The following is a 17,641-nucleotide window of genomic DNA, read 5'->3' on the forward strand; positions in this document are numbered from 1 at the left end:
TAAGCCGCCCAAAAAGTGCTCTTCCTATAGGATTAGCAACTTAACCATAACTACACAGCCACTACTGTGGCTGTGTAATATATATATTTATATATATATAATGTTTTTTTTTTAAACATGCACTTATTGCATTGCGGGTTGTAACACTACAAAAAAAACCACAAATATGCGCAAAAAATCACTAAGCACACAAGACCTTACAGCGAAAATCGAAAATGTCTTTATTTCAGCATCTTAATGCAACACACATATTAAGGAAAAGAACAACATCTTGCACTTCTCTATATGACAGACAAGTTAAAAAGTCACTCTTCCGCCAGGGTGAACTTCGCTCTATAAATATATATACACACAGAAATTGAAAGTGTACTTATCTTTTCTTCTATCTTCTCTTCTAGGATCGTATCTTCTCCCAGGATCAATGTCTCAAAGTTAAAATCCTTCTCTTCATTCATTACTCTGTTCATCACTTCGGTTATAACTTTCCAAAATTCTTCCACCTTGTAGAATTCCCAAAACATGTGCTCTAATGTACCTCAGGCGTGATCACAACCCCAACATGAGTCTGTTAGATTCAAGCCTTGCTTTTGCATTCGAACCAGTGTCCAAAATACTCTGTTCATTATCTTCACTTGACATGCTTTATTTCCTATATTTAATGACATCCTCTTGATGTTTCCACACAGAGCTTCCCATCTTCCTTGTGTCATTTCTTCATCTAGGCATGCCAACCATGCTTACATTTTTGATGCCATATTGCATTGACTGCCTATATTCTTAATGATACTCATTAAGTCTAAATTATCTAGTTTTTGCAGGTTCACTGCACATTCCAATTTCCAACATTCGGCATAAGTGCAGTCAGAGAAGCTGTATTTGACTTTTAATTCTTGAAATGTTTTCCACCTTTCTCCTTCAAACCGGTCTTCAACCTTTTTAATTCCTGCCAGATACCAATTTATCAAGAATCTTGTTTTGTTCTTTATTTTAATTGAAGCATTCAGCCATATTGAAGATGAGTTTATTAGGCCTGGCCTAGATTGCAATGCCAGTTCAAACGCTCTGCACGTAGTTCTCAGAAACTCAGTTAGAGCAGATCGATTTTATTAGTCTGCGTTTGTGGTTGATAGGACTGCCCAGGTGTTTAGCGGTCCTACCATGCTTGTCTCAGCAACCGCCCACTCATCTTCCTCCTCTTCAATGAATGGCATAATATGACGCAATGTGAATGCTTGATGGTAACGTTCAAAATTTGGAATTTTTAATCCTGCCCTATCGTTCTGGAGTTGTAGGTTCCATAACTTCGAATTCGGTATCGTTTTTTCCCACAAAAATGATTGGACTAGACTATCCAATTCACTCAACATCGATTTTTCACAGATAGAAGATCATACTCATAACATAAGTTATCTTCGGTGTTATCATCTTAATAGCATTCATCTTGCCTCCCGATGATACAATAAGCAATTCCCACCGCTCTAATTCCAGTGTTATATTATTTATTGTCAATTCCATATTCAGGTTCATCATTTCCTTGATATCCCTTGTGATCCATATTCCTAAATACTTCAACCTAACAGGACACCATCTGAAGCCATAGCTCTTTAACAGCATTCCCTTAGTCGAGTGAGTTCAAGGCAAAGCCTTCGAATTTGACCAGTTTATCTTCTAATTTGAGACCGAACCAAATTCCTCAATCCAGGTCATCAAGCAGGGATAGATGTTATAAGGTCTCAAATGATCACTAGAAGATCATCGGTGTATAACGAAAGCTTCTGTCAAATTCCATTAAAGTTAATTCCAGTGATTGTATTGTTAGCTCTTACTGCCACTGCCAACGGTTCCATTGAAATCATAAAAAAGCAAAGGGGATGATGGGCAACCTTTGCTTGTCCCACTCTGCAGGTCAAATTTGCTTGATATTCTTCCATTTGTGTTCATCTGTGCCATTGGCTTTGTATAAAGTACTCTAATCCAAGTCAAGTATGTACTACCAAAATTCATCTTCTCCATTGTTCTCAGCAAAAACACCCAACAAACACGATCAAAGGCCTATTCTGCATCAAGGGACAGAGCCACTGATTCCACTTGCAATTATTTTGAGTCTGCCAAGGTAAGTAATAGCTTTTGCATGTTTGAAGCTGATACTTTTCCTTTTATAAAACCTGCTTGGTTTGGATGTATGAACCGCGGGAGAATCTTCTCCAATCTATTTCCTAGTATTTTGGATAATATTTTGCTATCTGAGTTAATCAGACGGATATTAATAATAACAATAAAAATAATAATTTAGCATTTATATAGCGCTACAAACCCTCAGGCATCTGAGCGTTGCTTATTATTACCCACGGTGTGTGGTGCTCATTTATCGACCTCGGAAGGATGAAAGGCGGAGTTTGGCCCTGCCGGGATTTGAACCTGCGTCAGCAGTCTCTGCACAGATGTCAAAGTGAGCGCTCTACTCGCTGTGCTATCGAACCAGCATGATAGGTCTGTAACTACCTGGTTCCAACTCCAGACAACCTGGTTTTAGGATCAGAGAAATTGTAGCCTCCCTGAGTGTAGGAGATAAACTACCCATGTTTTTGCAATGTGCAAACATGTCTCTGAGCAAACCTAGAACACCTTCTGGGAATTGCTCTATAAGATTCAGCCGGTAGACCTTCAGGCTGTCAGGTGTCTTGACCCACGTTCAAGTTATTATGCTGCAACATTTGGTGCTGTGGGCTTAGAAAATCCAAGATGACCGAAAAGCCCACATTTGCACCAGAATCCAGGAAAACAGCGCAGTTTTGCGCACACCAAAATGGTCACCTGACCTGCCACCCACCAGAGCGAGCGTGTTGGGCCAGAAGCGCCATGAGTGAAACGTGGTGCCAAAGGAAAAATAGCAGTGCCTGTTAGCTCAAAAAGCGCTTTGAAATCAACTTTGTTTCTCTGCCTATTTTAAACATTGCAAGATATTCAAAAATCTCACTGAATACCAGCACACATTTGGCAGAATGTAGTCTTGTGTGCATACAAAATCTGGAAAGATGAAGAGCCTAAAGCAATGTTTATAACAAAACTGGCTGAGCTGTGGATGTCAGCAGCTTAAGTGAAATTGGATTTAAAACCACTAAAATCGAAATGTTTAAAATAAATGAGTGACCTACTTTTGAGTGTCACATAGGTTGCAACTGTTTAAATGTCATAGTTTTGACCTTAGAATCAGCGTTCTAGCTGCATGTGTAAAAATTGTAAGTTTGATTTGAATGAAGAAAACTGGAACAAAAGTGACATTTAGCTGACGCCTGGCTTGAAGAGATTGAATTCTGCCCGGCAACTACCCCCGACAGGAGTTGAACCTTGCCCAGCAACTGCATTCACAGGCCTGGCTGCCTTCTGCTGTTCCCACCAAAGGGAGATTACACCTCTCTGATTGAATTAGGGGTGGGGTACCTGGGGCTGCAGGAAACAGAACAATGAGCTTTCCTTGGCTCAGGCAAATGTTAAATTAGGGGGTTCGCAAATGGCTTCCTCTTGGAAGAAACTGGGAGGAGCAGTGCTTCTGGGAGCCACCTGAGCTGGAGGCGGGGACAGACAGAAATCCCCCCATGTACTTTGGAACCTAAACCACACCCCTCTGGGCCAGAGCATAATTTTAAAAAGATGGATCATTCATAGTACGGCCTTGTCAAAATTATATAATTAATATCATTATTCCTGTGATTTTTCTGTGCACATTTTAAGAGGTGTTAGGACTCTGTGGTATGTTCTGGGGGGTAGTAGCGGAAAATAAGGTATTACTCCAAATGTCTGTATGTAAAAAATCTGACACTTTACCATCTGATGGCCATATTCCTTGCGCATGTTTGTGTAAATTCGGGAAAAGTTTAGAGGTTGTGTTCTTGATGAAAAGGGCAGAATTCTGTCAGAAGTGGACACAACATCTTACAAAGACAGGGATCGGATGATTTGGTGCTACAGAAAATAGGTTAACCGGACATGTAATATTAGAAAAATTGTACATAGATAAATATGTATTTGGATCAAAAATAGATTTGTGTGCAAATTGACAAGGGGAGCATCCTCTGACCCATAAACCTACCTCATCACAATGACACTTCATTTTCTTCCCCAATCAGAGGACGGTAGATTCTCTCACCTATCAGGATCCTCAGAGGGTTGGGCATAGAAAGTCAGCCTTCCCACCCACTTTCTAAAGACATAAAAGGAGCCACTGGGACCCAGGTAGGGACATCCACTTTTCCATTTCAAACTGATTTCTTGCGAAGCATTTTGGCGGACCAGACAATATCCAGAAGACTCCAGAAACAGAACTTAGAATCCAGAACTTTAAAGCAGAGGGGCCTGAACTACAAGCTGAATCCTTTTCAGCAGGCCTCAAAATCTTTTGCAACCTGACTCTTCAACAGCCGGGCTGTGCTGTTTGATTCTGGCTAGAACCCTATGCCAGAACCCAGAAAGCAGTGCTGTAACCAGACCAGAACCAGAGATCCAGACCAGCAGAGCAGAGCTGACCCAGACCGCTGTGAGCAGAACCAGTGCCAGAGACAGTCCGCGGCGAGAGAACCGCAGCTAAACCTGTGGACCAGATCTGTAACGGAGGCGTGAGTATCCTGAAAACTGTGCCAGAACCAATCTCTTAGTCTAAAATAATCTGATTCAAACCATTTTAGCCTGTCCAAAACTGCATCATAGAAATCGTGTGTCCATTCTCCGATTTTAAACCTGTAAAAGTGTAATTTTGTCATTCTGAAGTTTACTTTAATTTCGAGAAACTACCTTCACAAAATCGTCTGTATCTTTGGAACTGCATGTGCTAGGAACAAGATTTAACTTTCATTTTAAAGCTAAGATCCTGAGCCTTCCAACAAACCCACAACCTTGTAGTTTTTCCATAATCGCGCTCGACGCATTCGGAAAAGGTGTTGCGAATTGCAACTAGCTGAATTTCACCACTTGTAAAAAAATAGCTGCTTTTGCTTGCATTGCTGAAATTCGTTTTCAACCTAATAATCCCTCATGAATCACTGCTAATGTTGACCTGAACTAATTCAAAGTAGCTATCACCTACCCTGAATCGCCTATAGGGAATTAAAATCATTTTTAGCATATTTTCACTTCAGTACAAATCACATTCAAAATATTTCTGCATGTTTGAAAAGCATACTGGTTGCTCCAAGATTACTAGAATTTGAACTGAATCTTTATCGCATGTTGATTGTATTCCTGAAAACTGTGTGCTTTCCTTCCATCTCTTTATATTGCATAGGGGGGAGTGAATTGCCACAAGGGGAAAAGTGATTATATTATCTCTTGTTGAAATCATATCAGTTTATTTCTGTACTGCATTCTTTTCCATTGTTGAATTTCCTTGAAACCATAAAGCATCCTCAGCTATCTTATTATTATTATTATTTTTTTTTTTTTTTTTGAACTTTTGTTTATTGGCAGGAAGTCAAAACAGGTACAGCATGGATAGCATACATGTAAGCGAGCATCATGACAGCACATAAATGCATTGCAAAACAGATAGAATCAACAGTACATAAGAGCGGGGGGATATTGTGGGATAGCTCGGGCGGGGCATGCCTCATTTTTAGTCCGGTTGGGCAGGTGAGGGGGTGGAGGTCCATTCAACCCCATCCTTATTATTTAAATAGCTGCAAAATTCTGACCAGACATTCCTGGGGCGGGAGGGGGTGGGCAGGGATCCAATGTACTCCTCTTCACACGTTTGTACCCACGTGAGGGCCCTCAGCCACATGTTGAAGGATGGGGGGTTATGGCGCTTCCAGCATTGCAGTATACATTTTTTGGCAACAATAGCACCCACATTTAAGAATTTCGACTTTTTCCTCTCGTCCTCCCCAGTCCAAATACCGAACAGCAAGGCTAGTGGGGTCGACTCAATTGGGGAGCCAATTATCTCCGATAGCGCTTCTGTGACCTCACCCCAAAATGTGTCGAGCGCAGCGCAGGACCAGAACATATGACCGTGGTCTGCCTCGGGAGCTCTGCATCTCGGGCATGTGTGTGTGGAGTTGGATGCGAATTTTGCCACTCTATGTGGCGTGTAGTAGAGTCTGTTGAGAAGTTTGTATTGCATGCAGCGGAACCTGGCATTGAGTGAGACTTTGCGCGTGTGTGCACACATTTTGCTCCAGACTGCGTCGGTGATCTCTGTGTTCAGTTCCTCCGCCCATGCTCGGCGTGAGTCTGGGGTCGTGTTACCCAGTCTGTCCAGCTGCATTTTGTACAGGGAGGAGATTATACCCCTACAGCCTGAGGAGTTAGCTATATATTGGAGTTCAGGGGAGTCAGGAGGCTCATCAGGGAAGGAGGGCCACATCTCCCGTACCGCTGCTCTCAACCTGTAGTACTGCAACAGGTCCAGTGCTGAGCCGGGGTGTCCTGAGCGCCATGTTTGGGGAGTAATAAATGTGCCATCGTGGTAGAGATCTGTTAGGGCCCGATATCCCAGGTCCTCCCACCGCCGAGAGAGAAGGCGATCATGTGTCGGAGGAAGGCCAGGGAACCGCCATAGGGGGAGCCACTTGTAATACGGACGCTGCTCCCGAGTGGAAGGGAGGATATTGTTCCAAGCCCTAATCGTAGTGGCCACTGGGTCCGATGGGGCATCAGTACGGTATGTATAGTGTAATAGTATGGTCATGGCGTGGGTGCCATCGCCAGCCATTTTCTCTAATTTGACGTGTGGGGGCGGATTTGGGTGAGTGTACCAGTGGGTGGCATGTTGGGCCTGTGCAGCATTCCAGTATAGAGTCAAATCGGGGGCAGTGAAGCCCCCTCTTTCATAAGGGAGGGCCATGTGTAGCCACTTCTTGCGGACTGCTCCGGAGTGCCATAGAAATTGGGCAAACGCTGTGTGGAGGTTCTTGAAGTACTGCTTGCCTGGCCATACCGGCACGTTGGCGAATATGTAGAGGAGCTTGGGTACCACGATCATTTTGATTAGGGAAAGTCTGCCCGCCAGGGATAGTGGCAGGTTGCGCCACTTAAGCAGCTTGGATTCGATGAGCTGAGCTGTGGCTGCGTAATTGTCTGCCAACAGGGATGTTTTAGCTAATGACACTTGCACTCCTAGATATTTAATTCCGCCCGGGGACCAGCGCAGGGGGAACTCACAGGACGGTTGCTGAGTTGTTTTAGTTAGGGGGAAGATTTCAGATTTGGAGTAATTTATAGTAAAGCCCGAGTACGTTCCTATTTTGGTTATGTCGCGAATGATAGGGTCAAGGTGTATGGAGGGCTGTCTGACATAGAGGAGTACGTCGTCCGCATATAGTGAGATGATTTCTGGTGAGTCCTGCAAGCGTACGCCCTTCCGGGTGTGGCGGTTCCTAACGTGATCAGCCATGGGTTCGATGGACAGCGCAAAGAGGATGGGGGAGAACGGGCAGCCCTGGCGTGTGCCTCTGTGTAGTTCGAAGGGGGAGGAGGGGACGGAGTTGATGAGGACCCTCGCCGATGGCCTTGTGTATAGCAACTTTATGTAGGAGATCATGTTCGGGCCTATCCCCATTTTCTCCAGCACAGCCCATAGGTATTGCCATGAGACCATGTCGAATGCCTTTTGGGCATCTAGTGTGACTGCCACTGCGTCGGCATTTGGATCAATTCTGGACAGGACATTAAAGAGGCGCCGGATGTTGAGTGCCGTGGAGCGCCCAGGGACAAATCCGCTTTGGTCGGCATGGACCAGGTAGGGCATGGACGGGAGAAACCTGTTGGCAATTATTTTGGCAAAAATCTTCGTGTCAGTGTTAATAAGCGACAGGGGCCTATAGGAGCTACATTCGTCTGGGGGTTTCCCGGGCTTGGGGAGGACAGTGATCAATGCCTCTCTTAGGGAGGGAGGAAGGATGAGTGTACGTAGTGCTTCCGTCCAGACCCCGTGGAGTATGGGCGCTAGTATGGCAACATGCTCTTGGTAGAACTCAGCTGTGAGCCCATCGGGACCCGGGGCCTTGCCCTTCGGAAGATCTGAGATTGCCCGAACTATCTCCTCTAGGGAGAACGGGGCGTCGAGGAGTTCTTTGGTGTTTTGGGAGATCAGGGTCATAGGAATAGATTCCAGTAGGTCATCGAAGTCCTGGGATGAGTGTGTCGGTTGGGGACCGTATAGGTTGGCGTAAAAGCCAGTAAAAGTGTCGAGGATAGCTTGGTCCGACCAGTGTCTCACGCCCCTTTCGTCGATAACACTATCAATCCGGGTCCTACCTCTCTCTGATCGCACCAGTTTAGCAAGGGTCCTGCCCGGCCTGTCCCCCTCTCCATACTTTCGGGCCGCAATGGGGCGAGCATGGTATCTCACCTCACTCAGGGCGTGCGTCTCAAACCGTTCCAGCTCCGTTCTAATCTTCGCTAGGGTTGCAGGCGCTGGAGTAGAGGCGTAATCTCTTTCTAGGTTTTTAAGCTTAGTTTCAGAGTCCCTCAGCGCCTGCCTTATGGCCTTGAGGACCCCTGCCTCCCTGGAAATGCACATACCTCTAATATAAACTTTGAATGCCTCCCACCTGGTCCCCTCGGGCGTGTCGCAGGCGTTGTTGTTTTCGAAAAACAAGGCTATGTCCGCCAGAATCTCAGCCTTAAAGACTATATCTGACAGGGCGTCGGGCTTGAAGCGCCATGCAGGGCGGGCTTCAGGGGCTCTACCAAGTTGGATCTGTAGGAGCACTGGGGAGTGATCGGAGAGCGTGCGCGGAAGGATCCTGACATCCGAAACCCTGCCCATGCGGTCACCCGACAGGAGGAATAGATCTATCCTCGAGGAACTGTCGTGTACCGTAGAGTAAAAGGTGTAGTCCCTCTCTCGGGGGTGGAGTGTCCTCCAGGCATCGATCAAGTTGAGGGAGCCCATATGAGTTTGAAGCCGTTTAGCCGCGCGAGACATGGGTCTACGGGCAGTGGCCGTCCTGTCCAAGGTCGCATCAAGTATGAGGTTCATGTCTCCGCCCCATATGATAGAGATATCGATATATTTCATGAGAATGGCAGATATGGTGTCTATAAACTCCGGGGAGTCAATATTGGAGGCATACGAGTTCACGAGCAGGCATTCGTCCCCGGCCAAGGTGCAGTGCAGAATTACATATCTACCTTCTGGGTCGATGTGGGATGTGTGAAGTGTAAACGCAACAGCCTTGTGTATAAGAGTGAGTACCCCCCTGGACTGGGTGGAATACTGAGTGTAGAATCTGTTTGGACCCCAGGTCTGTGCGAGGTTCGATGACAGGAGTTTCTGAGCGTGAGTTTCCTGCAATAGGAGCACTTTGATCCCGTGTCTCTGTGCGTACGCCGTTATCCTACGAGACTTAGTAAAGTTGGTCAGACCCCGTACATTCCAGGTCAGCACTCTGATGGCCATAGCAGGGGGTTACGGGACATCCCAAATGCGGGAACTGACTGCCACACCCACCAGGGGCGCCAGAGTGAAGTAGACCCACCACCCTGCCGCGTCCGTCAAGACCATCCTGCCATTTTGAATAAAGTAAACCCCAACTGTCCCACCCCCCACCCTCACCGCCCAGTAACAACTAGCAGTGCCTCGACACCCGCCCACAAAGCAACCTGCGTGCCATCCCCAACTCGGCAGCACCAAAAACATAGCCCAACAGGGGCTCGATAACATAACCCTCGCCTTAAGCGGCATTGCAGCTGCAGTGGGGGCTGCTGCTGCCGTCTAGACCACCTTTGTGCGATCATTGCATAATAAAGCATCGTTACAGTTTACAGTTTTTCCCCACCAGTGCGGCGGGGGTTACAAGCAGGAGGATAAACCGTGTTGTTCGAGATTGCAAGGACGAAGGGGCCGGGGATCCAAGATGTGAGCAGGCATCCCCCGGAGGAGATGCAATGTTAGACCCAGGGCCATGGGCCGGGGCAGGCCGGCCAGAGGGAAGTCAGGAGAGGGCCAGCACCAATCCACAGATGGGCAGACCTCAGTAGCCAGGGCACAAGAGGTTCATCTATGAGCACAGGGATGATAGTCTCAGTCCTCGCCAATTGGTTCCTCCGGGGGTTGTGGCAGTGGAATCTGTGCTTCTATAAACTTAACCGCTTCATCAGGGACCGTGAAGAAGTAGCTCTTGTTGCGGTGGATGAATTTCATGCGGGCAGGGAAAAGCATAGAGTATTCAATTTTCCTGTCTCTGAGCATCCTCTTCACCCCGCCAAATCGGCGCCTCTCCATTTGTACCCCTACCGAAAAGTCCGGAAAGATCCTGACAATTTGTGATTCAAATCTTAGCTCCCCCTTCTCTCTGGCCAAACGGAGTATATGGTCTCTGTCTTTGTAGCTCAGTAGCTTTGCGATGATCGGTCTGGGGAAGTCGCCAGGCTTAGGCCGGGGCGCCAGAGAGCGGTGCGCTCTCTCGATTGTAAAGAATGGTGAAAACTCCGGATCGCCAAGGAGATCTCTAATTAGCTGCTCGACCGCCACCTCCATGCGCCCTTTAAGTGCAGACTCGGGAACCCCCACAATGCGTATGTTGTTCCGCCGGGATCTAGATTCTAAGTCATCATTCTTGGCTTTGACCTGTTTCATGTCGTGGACGAGCTCAGTGACTGTGTTTTGGAGAGTATGAATATGGTCCTCGCTGGCCCCTATCCTCTGCTCCGTTTCAGTTATCCTGGTCCCATGTTGGTCCACCTTAGTCCGTAGGGAGGCCACACTAGCATTGATGTCGTCCAGCTTTTCGTGGAAGGATGCGAAGTTTTTCGCCATGGACTCCATCAAGGTGGTCAGATCCGGGTGTGGGGGGTCCAGGGGGGGCGCGCTATCTTCCTGTGCCGCAGAGGAGGACGCCAGGTCTGCCCTGGGCGCCGCTTTGGCAAACTTGTCCATAGCGCCCACTTTATTAGCACCCCGTGCTCTGCTGGACATGGCCAAGGTCGAGTCAAGGATGGGGCGACACGTGGGGGGTGGCAGCTGGTCAGGGGTAGCAGGGTGGAGGAGTCGTAGAGTCGGAGACTGGGCAGAGAAAGCGGGATATGGTGGTGGGAAGGTGGCGTGGTCTTGAGCGGCGGCAGCAAATGAGTGGGATCCCGTGCACTCCGGTGCCGCCGTGAGGTTAGCCAGCCGGCTGTCGGATCCCGGGAGCGGTGGCTCGTAGTGAAGTGTGTGGCTAGGGCAAAGGAGTGGGCCCAGTTCTAGCAGCAAGGTGAGGTAGGGGGGGGCCGCAGAGGTCCCAGCCCGTGTGTGGACAGCCCTCCGGGCGACTTAGGCCGATGGTACGGGGTCCGCACCCGAGGGGGCGGAGAGGGGGGGCCCCCCGCGTAGCGCCAAGCACCCACCTTCCTGCCCGTAGGTGGGCGAGACCGCCGCCTCCCAGGAGACGTCAGGGGATCAGGTCCGGATCAGCGGCCATCTAGTGGCGTGGTCTCGGTGATTTCGGGGGGGGCGGGCTGCGTCCCTCAAGGCGCCCCCCGGACGGTGTTGCCGGCGGCTCCCGCCGCGGAGCACACAAGGCCGCAGCCGGCAGGGGCGAAGCCCGCAGGGTCCAAGGGATCAGGCCGGGAGGCGGTGTCCGTGTGGGGGGGGCAGGAGGCCCCCGAGCGCTGCGCACAGGCAGACCAGTCGCGCCAGCCCCAGCCTCGGCAATCAGTCCCGGCGGCAGGGGAGGCCTCGGATGGGCGCGGAAGGCGGCGCACAGGTGACGGGCGCCGGGACGCCACGCGAGCCGGAGGTCGCAGCGGCCGCGGCAAGGCCGTGGGGGAGAACCCGCTCCGGCGGGGCCCGCGCGGCTCCCAGGGTCCGATTCAGCCCGGGATTTCGGGTGGGTGTCGAGGACGGCTCCTGCTTTCAAATCGCAGCAATTGCTGCAGTTGTGAGTGCGGATTAGCACCGATGCGAGGAGGATTCCGGTGGACTGCGACGGAGCTCTCGAGCTAAGCAGCCATTTTCGTTGGCTGCTCAACAGCGCCCCCAATCCTATTATTTTTATACCAACTCCTAAGTGATTAGAAAAGTGTGCTAGTGTAACATTATCTATTGTTGATCACTGTCATATTCATAAGTGTGCGATCAAATATTAATTTATTATAAAAGTGTGATATATATATATATAGTTTAATTTTCAAATAAATCTTTTAATTTGCAAAACAAACCTACTTCTTGGCTCAATGAGGTCAGGGGGATTCAAAGAGAGGGGCGTTATACAAGGGTTTATCATCCAGATCCATGAACTTGTCATAAAAATATCTAATTAAGGGCTTCCCTTGGGCATCCCAGACTCGGCATTGACTTAGTTGGAGTGCCGAATTGAAGTCGCTTAACAAGGCCTTGGGCACTATCCCAAATTCAAGCTCCAAATGGCCTTTTTAACTTCTTCTAAAGATATTTCAGCATCCAAATTGACTTTTTCCTCTTCTGTAAGACCTTTTATCTGAAAGTTTGATAGGAATTTGTCTATCCGAACCAGGTCAACTGTCTGGGATTCACTGGATAAGCTTGTACAGAAACGTTTAAACGCGTCATTTATTTCTCGTGGATCCTGTGTTACCACTTTATCCCCTTTAGTTGCACAAATTGCTCTATTTACTTCTCTCACCCTCAAAGAATGAGCCGACAATCGTCCGCATTTCTCTCCTCCTTCATAATATCTACATTTAGTCCTGAAAATTGCATATTCTGCCTTTTCACTTATAATTTTGTTCAAATCATATTTCAGCCTCATTAACCTCATGTGTTTCCCTTTATCTGCCAATCCCATGACCTCATTTTCCAATTCTTTAATTGAAGCACTTTTGCCCTCATTTCAATCTCTCTTATTCTCTTTTTAATTCCAGACACTCTCATGGCCACCCCTTGCACAACACATTTGAAACTCTCCCACACCGTATCAATTCCCACTTCACCATATATGTTAACTTTAATATATTCCTGTGCTTCCTTCACAAAATATCCCTCAGTTCATCATCTCTCAAAACTGTCGTGTTCATCCTCCAAACCTTTGTTTTGCCTAACAAGTAATTAAGTGAGAGTTCCAACCTAATAGGTGCATAATCTGAAATAATAATACTTTCAATCTCACAACTCTTAAAGTTTTGGGTCACCAATCCCGAGGCCAACAGATTGTCTATACTTGAATAGATATTATGAGCCCCCGAGTGGAATGTGTATTCCCTCCCTGTTGGAAGTTCCAATCTGCAAACATCTGTCAATCCAAAATCCTGTATCAATAACCACAAAGCTTCTATATCTATTTTCCGGCCGTCCCTGAATTATGGATACTTTATCCAGAACTGGATGAAATAATCTCGCATTGAAAGCATTTAAAAGCAGACATTTGCCCTCATTACGATACCGGTGCTAAACCATGGCGCTATTAGCACCATGGCTGGTGCCGGTATCGTAACGTGTCCGCCATGGTGAAATGGGGAAATACCACCCCAGTCTAAGGTTGGCGGGGCAGTATTTTGCCATTTCCCCATGGCCCTTCCCCATTCCCATTTTTGCCCCATAGGGCATAATGGGAATTGCGAAGGCGCCAAGTACGGTACCGCAAATTGCGGTACCATTCTTACCGCGATGGTCCCTTTGCGGGTCCCTACTTTCACGGCTTGTGTAGACCAGCCGTTACGGTCGGGTCCCGCAAAGGGACCTCGTAATTAGGCGCTAATGGGTTAACGGCGCCGCAGCCTTTTACGGCACCGTTAACCCATTAGCGCCAGGGCCGTAATGAGGCTCATTGTTTTGCTACAAGAGACACATTTAACAGATTTAGAAGCTGCAAATTTGACGAGAGGGTGGGTAGGACAGGTGTTCCATTTCACTTACTCTTTGAATTCAGGAGGAGTAACAACATTATTTAAAAAGAACTTTCCGGGCACCATTATAGGCTCAAAAGAAGATAAAGAGGGATGTTGGCTATCAGTCTCAATACAGATCCAAGATTTGGATATGACAATATGCAACATTTATGTTCCTAATTTGAACAGTAGTCCATTTTTAAATGGGCTTGGCCGCCAGCTATTAGACACAGGGGGGAAGAACATGCTGGTAGGGGGCAATATCAATCTGGTGGTGGAACCTATTGTTTTGTCATTGCATGGCTTCAACAAATCATCTGAAAAGCATCACCAGGCATTCCACTCTATTTTGCACCTCTCAGATGGATGTACATTGAACAACAATGACACATTTGCTTTTATAAGGAATCGTAGATGGAATGCAAGTTTGTGTAAACATGACCTGCCTACAGCACAATCAGGACCGTTCATTAATCAAAGGTGCAGAATGGTGGAAGGCGACAAGCTTTTGCTTTTCATGAACATTTTTAAGCAAATCACACCCTGAGCAGTTGACCATTGGGCTTAGGTAAATATATCCTGTGCTTAACCTTTATCAGTAGACTGTTAAAGAGGACAAACACAGCCCATAGTGTTATTGGCAAGGTAGATGTTTTCTCTACTTACCTAAAGGTTTCAAGTTCGATCGCTTCAGTTGATTCTTGCCGCTGACCCCGACTCCTACGTCCATTTGGTGTACTTGGCTGCTTTTCAGATTTTGAAGGTCTCTCAATAGCTGGCAGCTATAAGCAGGGGAGAAGGGGCTAAGTGCTTACAGCGAAAACTATGCATACAATATAAAACAAGAAGAATAAAAACGGGTCTTTTATCTACAAAGTTGCTGAAGCTTCATGTTCTTTATTCAGTTTTGTTCTATCCATGTTGCCTGTACAACTCACCTTGGTGATTCCCATCTCTGTAATATCCATGGAAAAGCATGGTGCATTGAAACTAATTTGTAATGCTTTCCCATTCTAGTTTTATGCAGACTTCCATGACATTTCACAAATCTCTATATGTGTTTCATATATGAATTTCATTTGCTTTTGTTGGATTCTATAGATTTCTAGGCTTGGTCAAGTTACAGTAATTTAAGACAACTGAAAAGCAGGAGCTTTTCCATGTTTCATGTGTTTAGGGAGTTCCCAGAATTAAAAAGATATTGCGAATTTCCATACTGGATCTTCCCGAATGTACATGGCATTCAATGCTTGGTCTCGCGCTTTAGATTGTCATGCAGCAGAAAAAGAAGAAAAATAAGATTCATGGTGGTTCATGGTGGTTCAGGTACACTTAGCCCATGGCTCTCCCTCCATCCTAACAAGGCCTACTTCTTCAGCAGGTTGGTCCACAAAACGACTGCAGATATGCTGCATAAAGCAGCAATAGAACTTAGAATAACAATTCCACTATGTGAACCCTCCAATACTCCTTCTGGTACCCTCACACTACTCTGTATGGTCGTAACCTATGCTGCAACCACCAGTTCAACATTTTTTATGTAAAGTATAATGAAAAATAGGTCCAGCATTCGCTCAAAGGGATAGCTGGGCAGGTGTTGAGGAAGATCTATGGACTTGAATGGCCATGAAGGACTTTTTGCAGTATTCATACTTCCATTTAGCTCTCTCTCATTCCCAACTTGTTGGAAATGGATTGTAAAACAAAACATTGAGGGGAGGAGGTGCAGCATACATCAGGAGAGTTCTAAGTAATTGGGTTACGCAGTACTTCCTGGTCCAAAGAAGCAGCTTGTCAGGAGGAAACTGACTGGTCTCCAAAGCAGATAATGGTGAATGATAGTTGCCGGTCTGAAGAAGCTAACTGGTCTGACCATTCAAGCAGTGAAAAAGTAAACCAGTGATAGCTGTTTAAACAGACTTAATACACTTTACAAGCCAAACATAATGTACTAAGCCTATTGTCCTTATTTAATTTGTGCAACATCATACATTATGAACATGGTAAATGTTATTTCATACCACAATTGCATTGTGTGCAATTGGTACCATTTAGTTCATTAGCAGAAACACTGTCTTCTCTGTGCCTAGTGGCTGAAATCAGTAGAGCACTTCAATAGCCCAGTCACTTACTTTCCGACTCTTTAGGCTTTGCACTGGTGTTGCTTACCTGCTGTTTGCTTGCTTGAACGTTCAAAAGGGCGCACAGCTTCCGGATGTCCAAGTGGTCCCTAAATTTGAACATAAGAATCTGTTATTACAGAATGAACACAGAATGTTAGTTATACTTTACTAAATTATCAAAATCAGAATGATCATTTTTGCCTTCATATGAACAAAGTGGAAGATTTGCCTTCAGTGCATCAATCTATGTTTGGCCAAATGAGATTACGAGTCCTGGGCATCTTAACACATGCCTTTCATGGCAAATGGACTGGGTTGCAACCAAACTGCCTCACCAAGGATCTCTCCTTAGAAGAGATCACCAGACTGTATCGAAGAGCAGAGAGGCTGTGGAGCAGGACATGAAAGGCAGCAACATCAGAGTTTTTCATTTGATGTGAGTTTAAGGATAAATAATCAGGACTGATGTGGGGAATACCAGTCTTCACAGCTCTTGAGGAATTCATTACAATGAACGAAAACTCAGTGCCCTGAAAAGTGGTCTTTTGGCTTTTAAGTGTGAAAATGCATTTCAGTCCATATAGTTCCCAATTTCCTGGGATTTTGGAGAAATAATTATGACAACGTGGCAAGCATTTGCTCAACTGTAAAAACGGATTCAGATCCACCTTTTCCTTGGTGGCTCACAGGGTATCAGGTAATAAAGTCCCCATATATATGGTCACCATACATAATGTCGCCGGGAAAAGTTTGTCGCAACATTATATATGGGGGGCAGGGGTTGCAGGGGTGTCCCCCACTCCCTTTGAAAAAAGCATGTTAAATGTAATAATGTTTCTGGAAAAAACAGCCATTTTGAGGCGCCGTTTTTGTCAGGCAACATTTTTGCGGGGACATTATTACATGGAACTGCTCACAGATTGTCACAATCTGGAGAATGACTTGAAGTCACCGTAAGGGTATTGTCCAAATGCTTCACTTTCCCACCCGAGGCACCACTCTCCTCACCTGAGTCTTCAGGGTCTGAGGCTCCGACGCCGTGTCTGTGGGCAAGGTAATCCTTTTTACTCTTCGTTGTGAATGCTCTGACACAGAATGAAGCCGTGGTGGAACTCTGTAATGGTTACCACCTTGGCTCCGTTCCCGTATGCAGGCGGGTAAGGGGAAAAAGCCCAAAGGCGGAAAAAACCCCTGAGTTGTAGTCGTGGATTGCGATGAGAGATGTAGTTGTCGCTGTAGTGGTAGTGAAATTCAATTGCCTCGGGATCCTTTAGGTAAACAAATCGAAGATCCTTCCGGAGAGGAAATGGCAAGGAAGGAAAGAACACTGGCATGTAGCCGGTAAGCGTCAAAACACAGCAGCAGAGGGGAACCGGCGGAGGAGAGGAGCCGCCAGGGAGATGGGAAGGAAGGAGAAAAGAAGGGAGAGAAATCCCCAGAAGGGGGAACAAGAGCGAGCGAGAGAAAAGCACTGGAAGCGTCTCACCGTGAAAACGAAAGGAGACGGTTGCAACGCAAGGAATCATGGGAAGCAGGAAGTAAATAGGCGAGACGAAGAACAGAGGAAAAAACACTAGACCGTAAACAGAGAAACGTGAAAAAAACGTGGTGGCAGTGTTAATGGCGGCGAAGCCGTAACAACGGCATCCATCGCCAACCAAGAGGGTTCATGACACAGATGGTGTAAGCAAAGGAATAAGTGAAAAGTCAGAAGGATGGTTTTCAGAGAGGAAATA

General features: G+C 46.7%; 1 protein-coding gene across 1 annotated transcript in view; it reads right to left on the reverse strand.

Annotated features, from left to right (window-relative positions):
- Positions 1 to 17,641, reverse strand: part of NEK10 (NIMA related kinase 10) — a 2,768,076-nt gene that overhangs the window by 2,637,607 nt on the left and 112,828 nt on the right. Inside the window, exons 3-4 of the mRNA XM_069648774.1 lie at positions 15,952 to 16,012; positions 14,449 to 14,564 (exon numbers count right to left, since the gene is read on the reverse strand). Coding sequence (XP_069504875.1) covers positions 14,449 to 14,564; positions 15,952 to 16,012 — 177 coding nt within the window. The remainder of the gene's footprint in view (positions 1 to 14,448; positions 14,565 to 15,951; positions 16,013 to 17,641) is intronic.

This window comes from Ambystoma mexicanum, chromosome 2q, assembly GCF_040938575.1.
Source record: "Ambystoma mexicanum isolate Mex_15411 chromosome 2q, UKY_AmexF1_1, whole genome shotgun sequence".
Classification (NCBI taxonomy): domain Eukaryota; kingdom Metazoa; phylum Chordata; class Amphibia; order Caudata; family Ambystomatidae; genus Ambystoma; species Ambystoma mexicanum.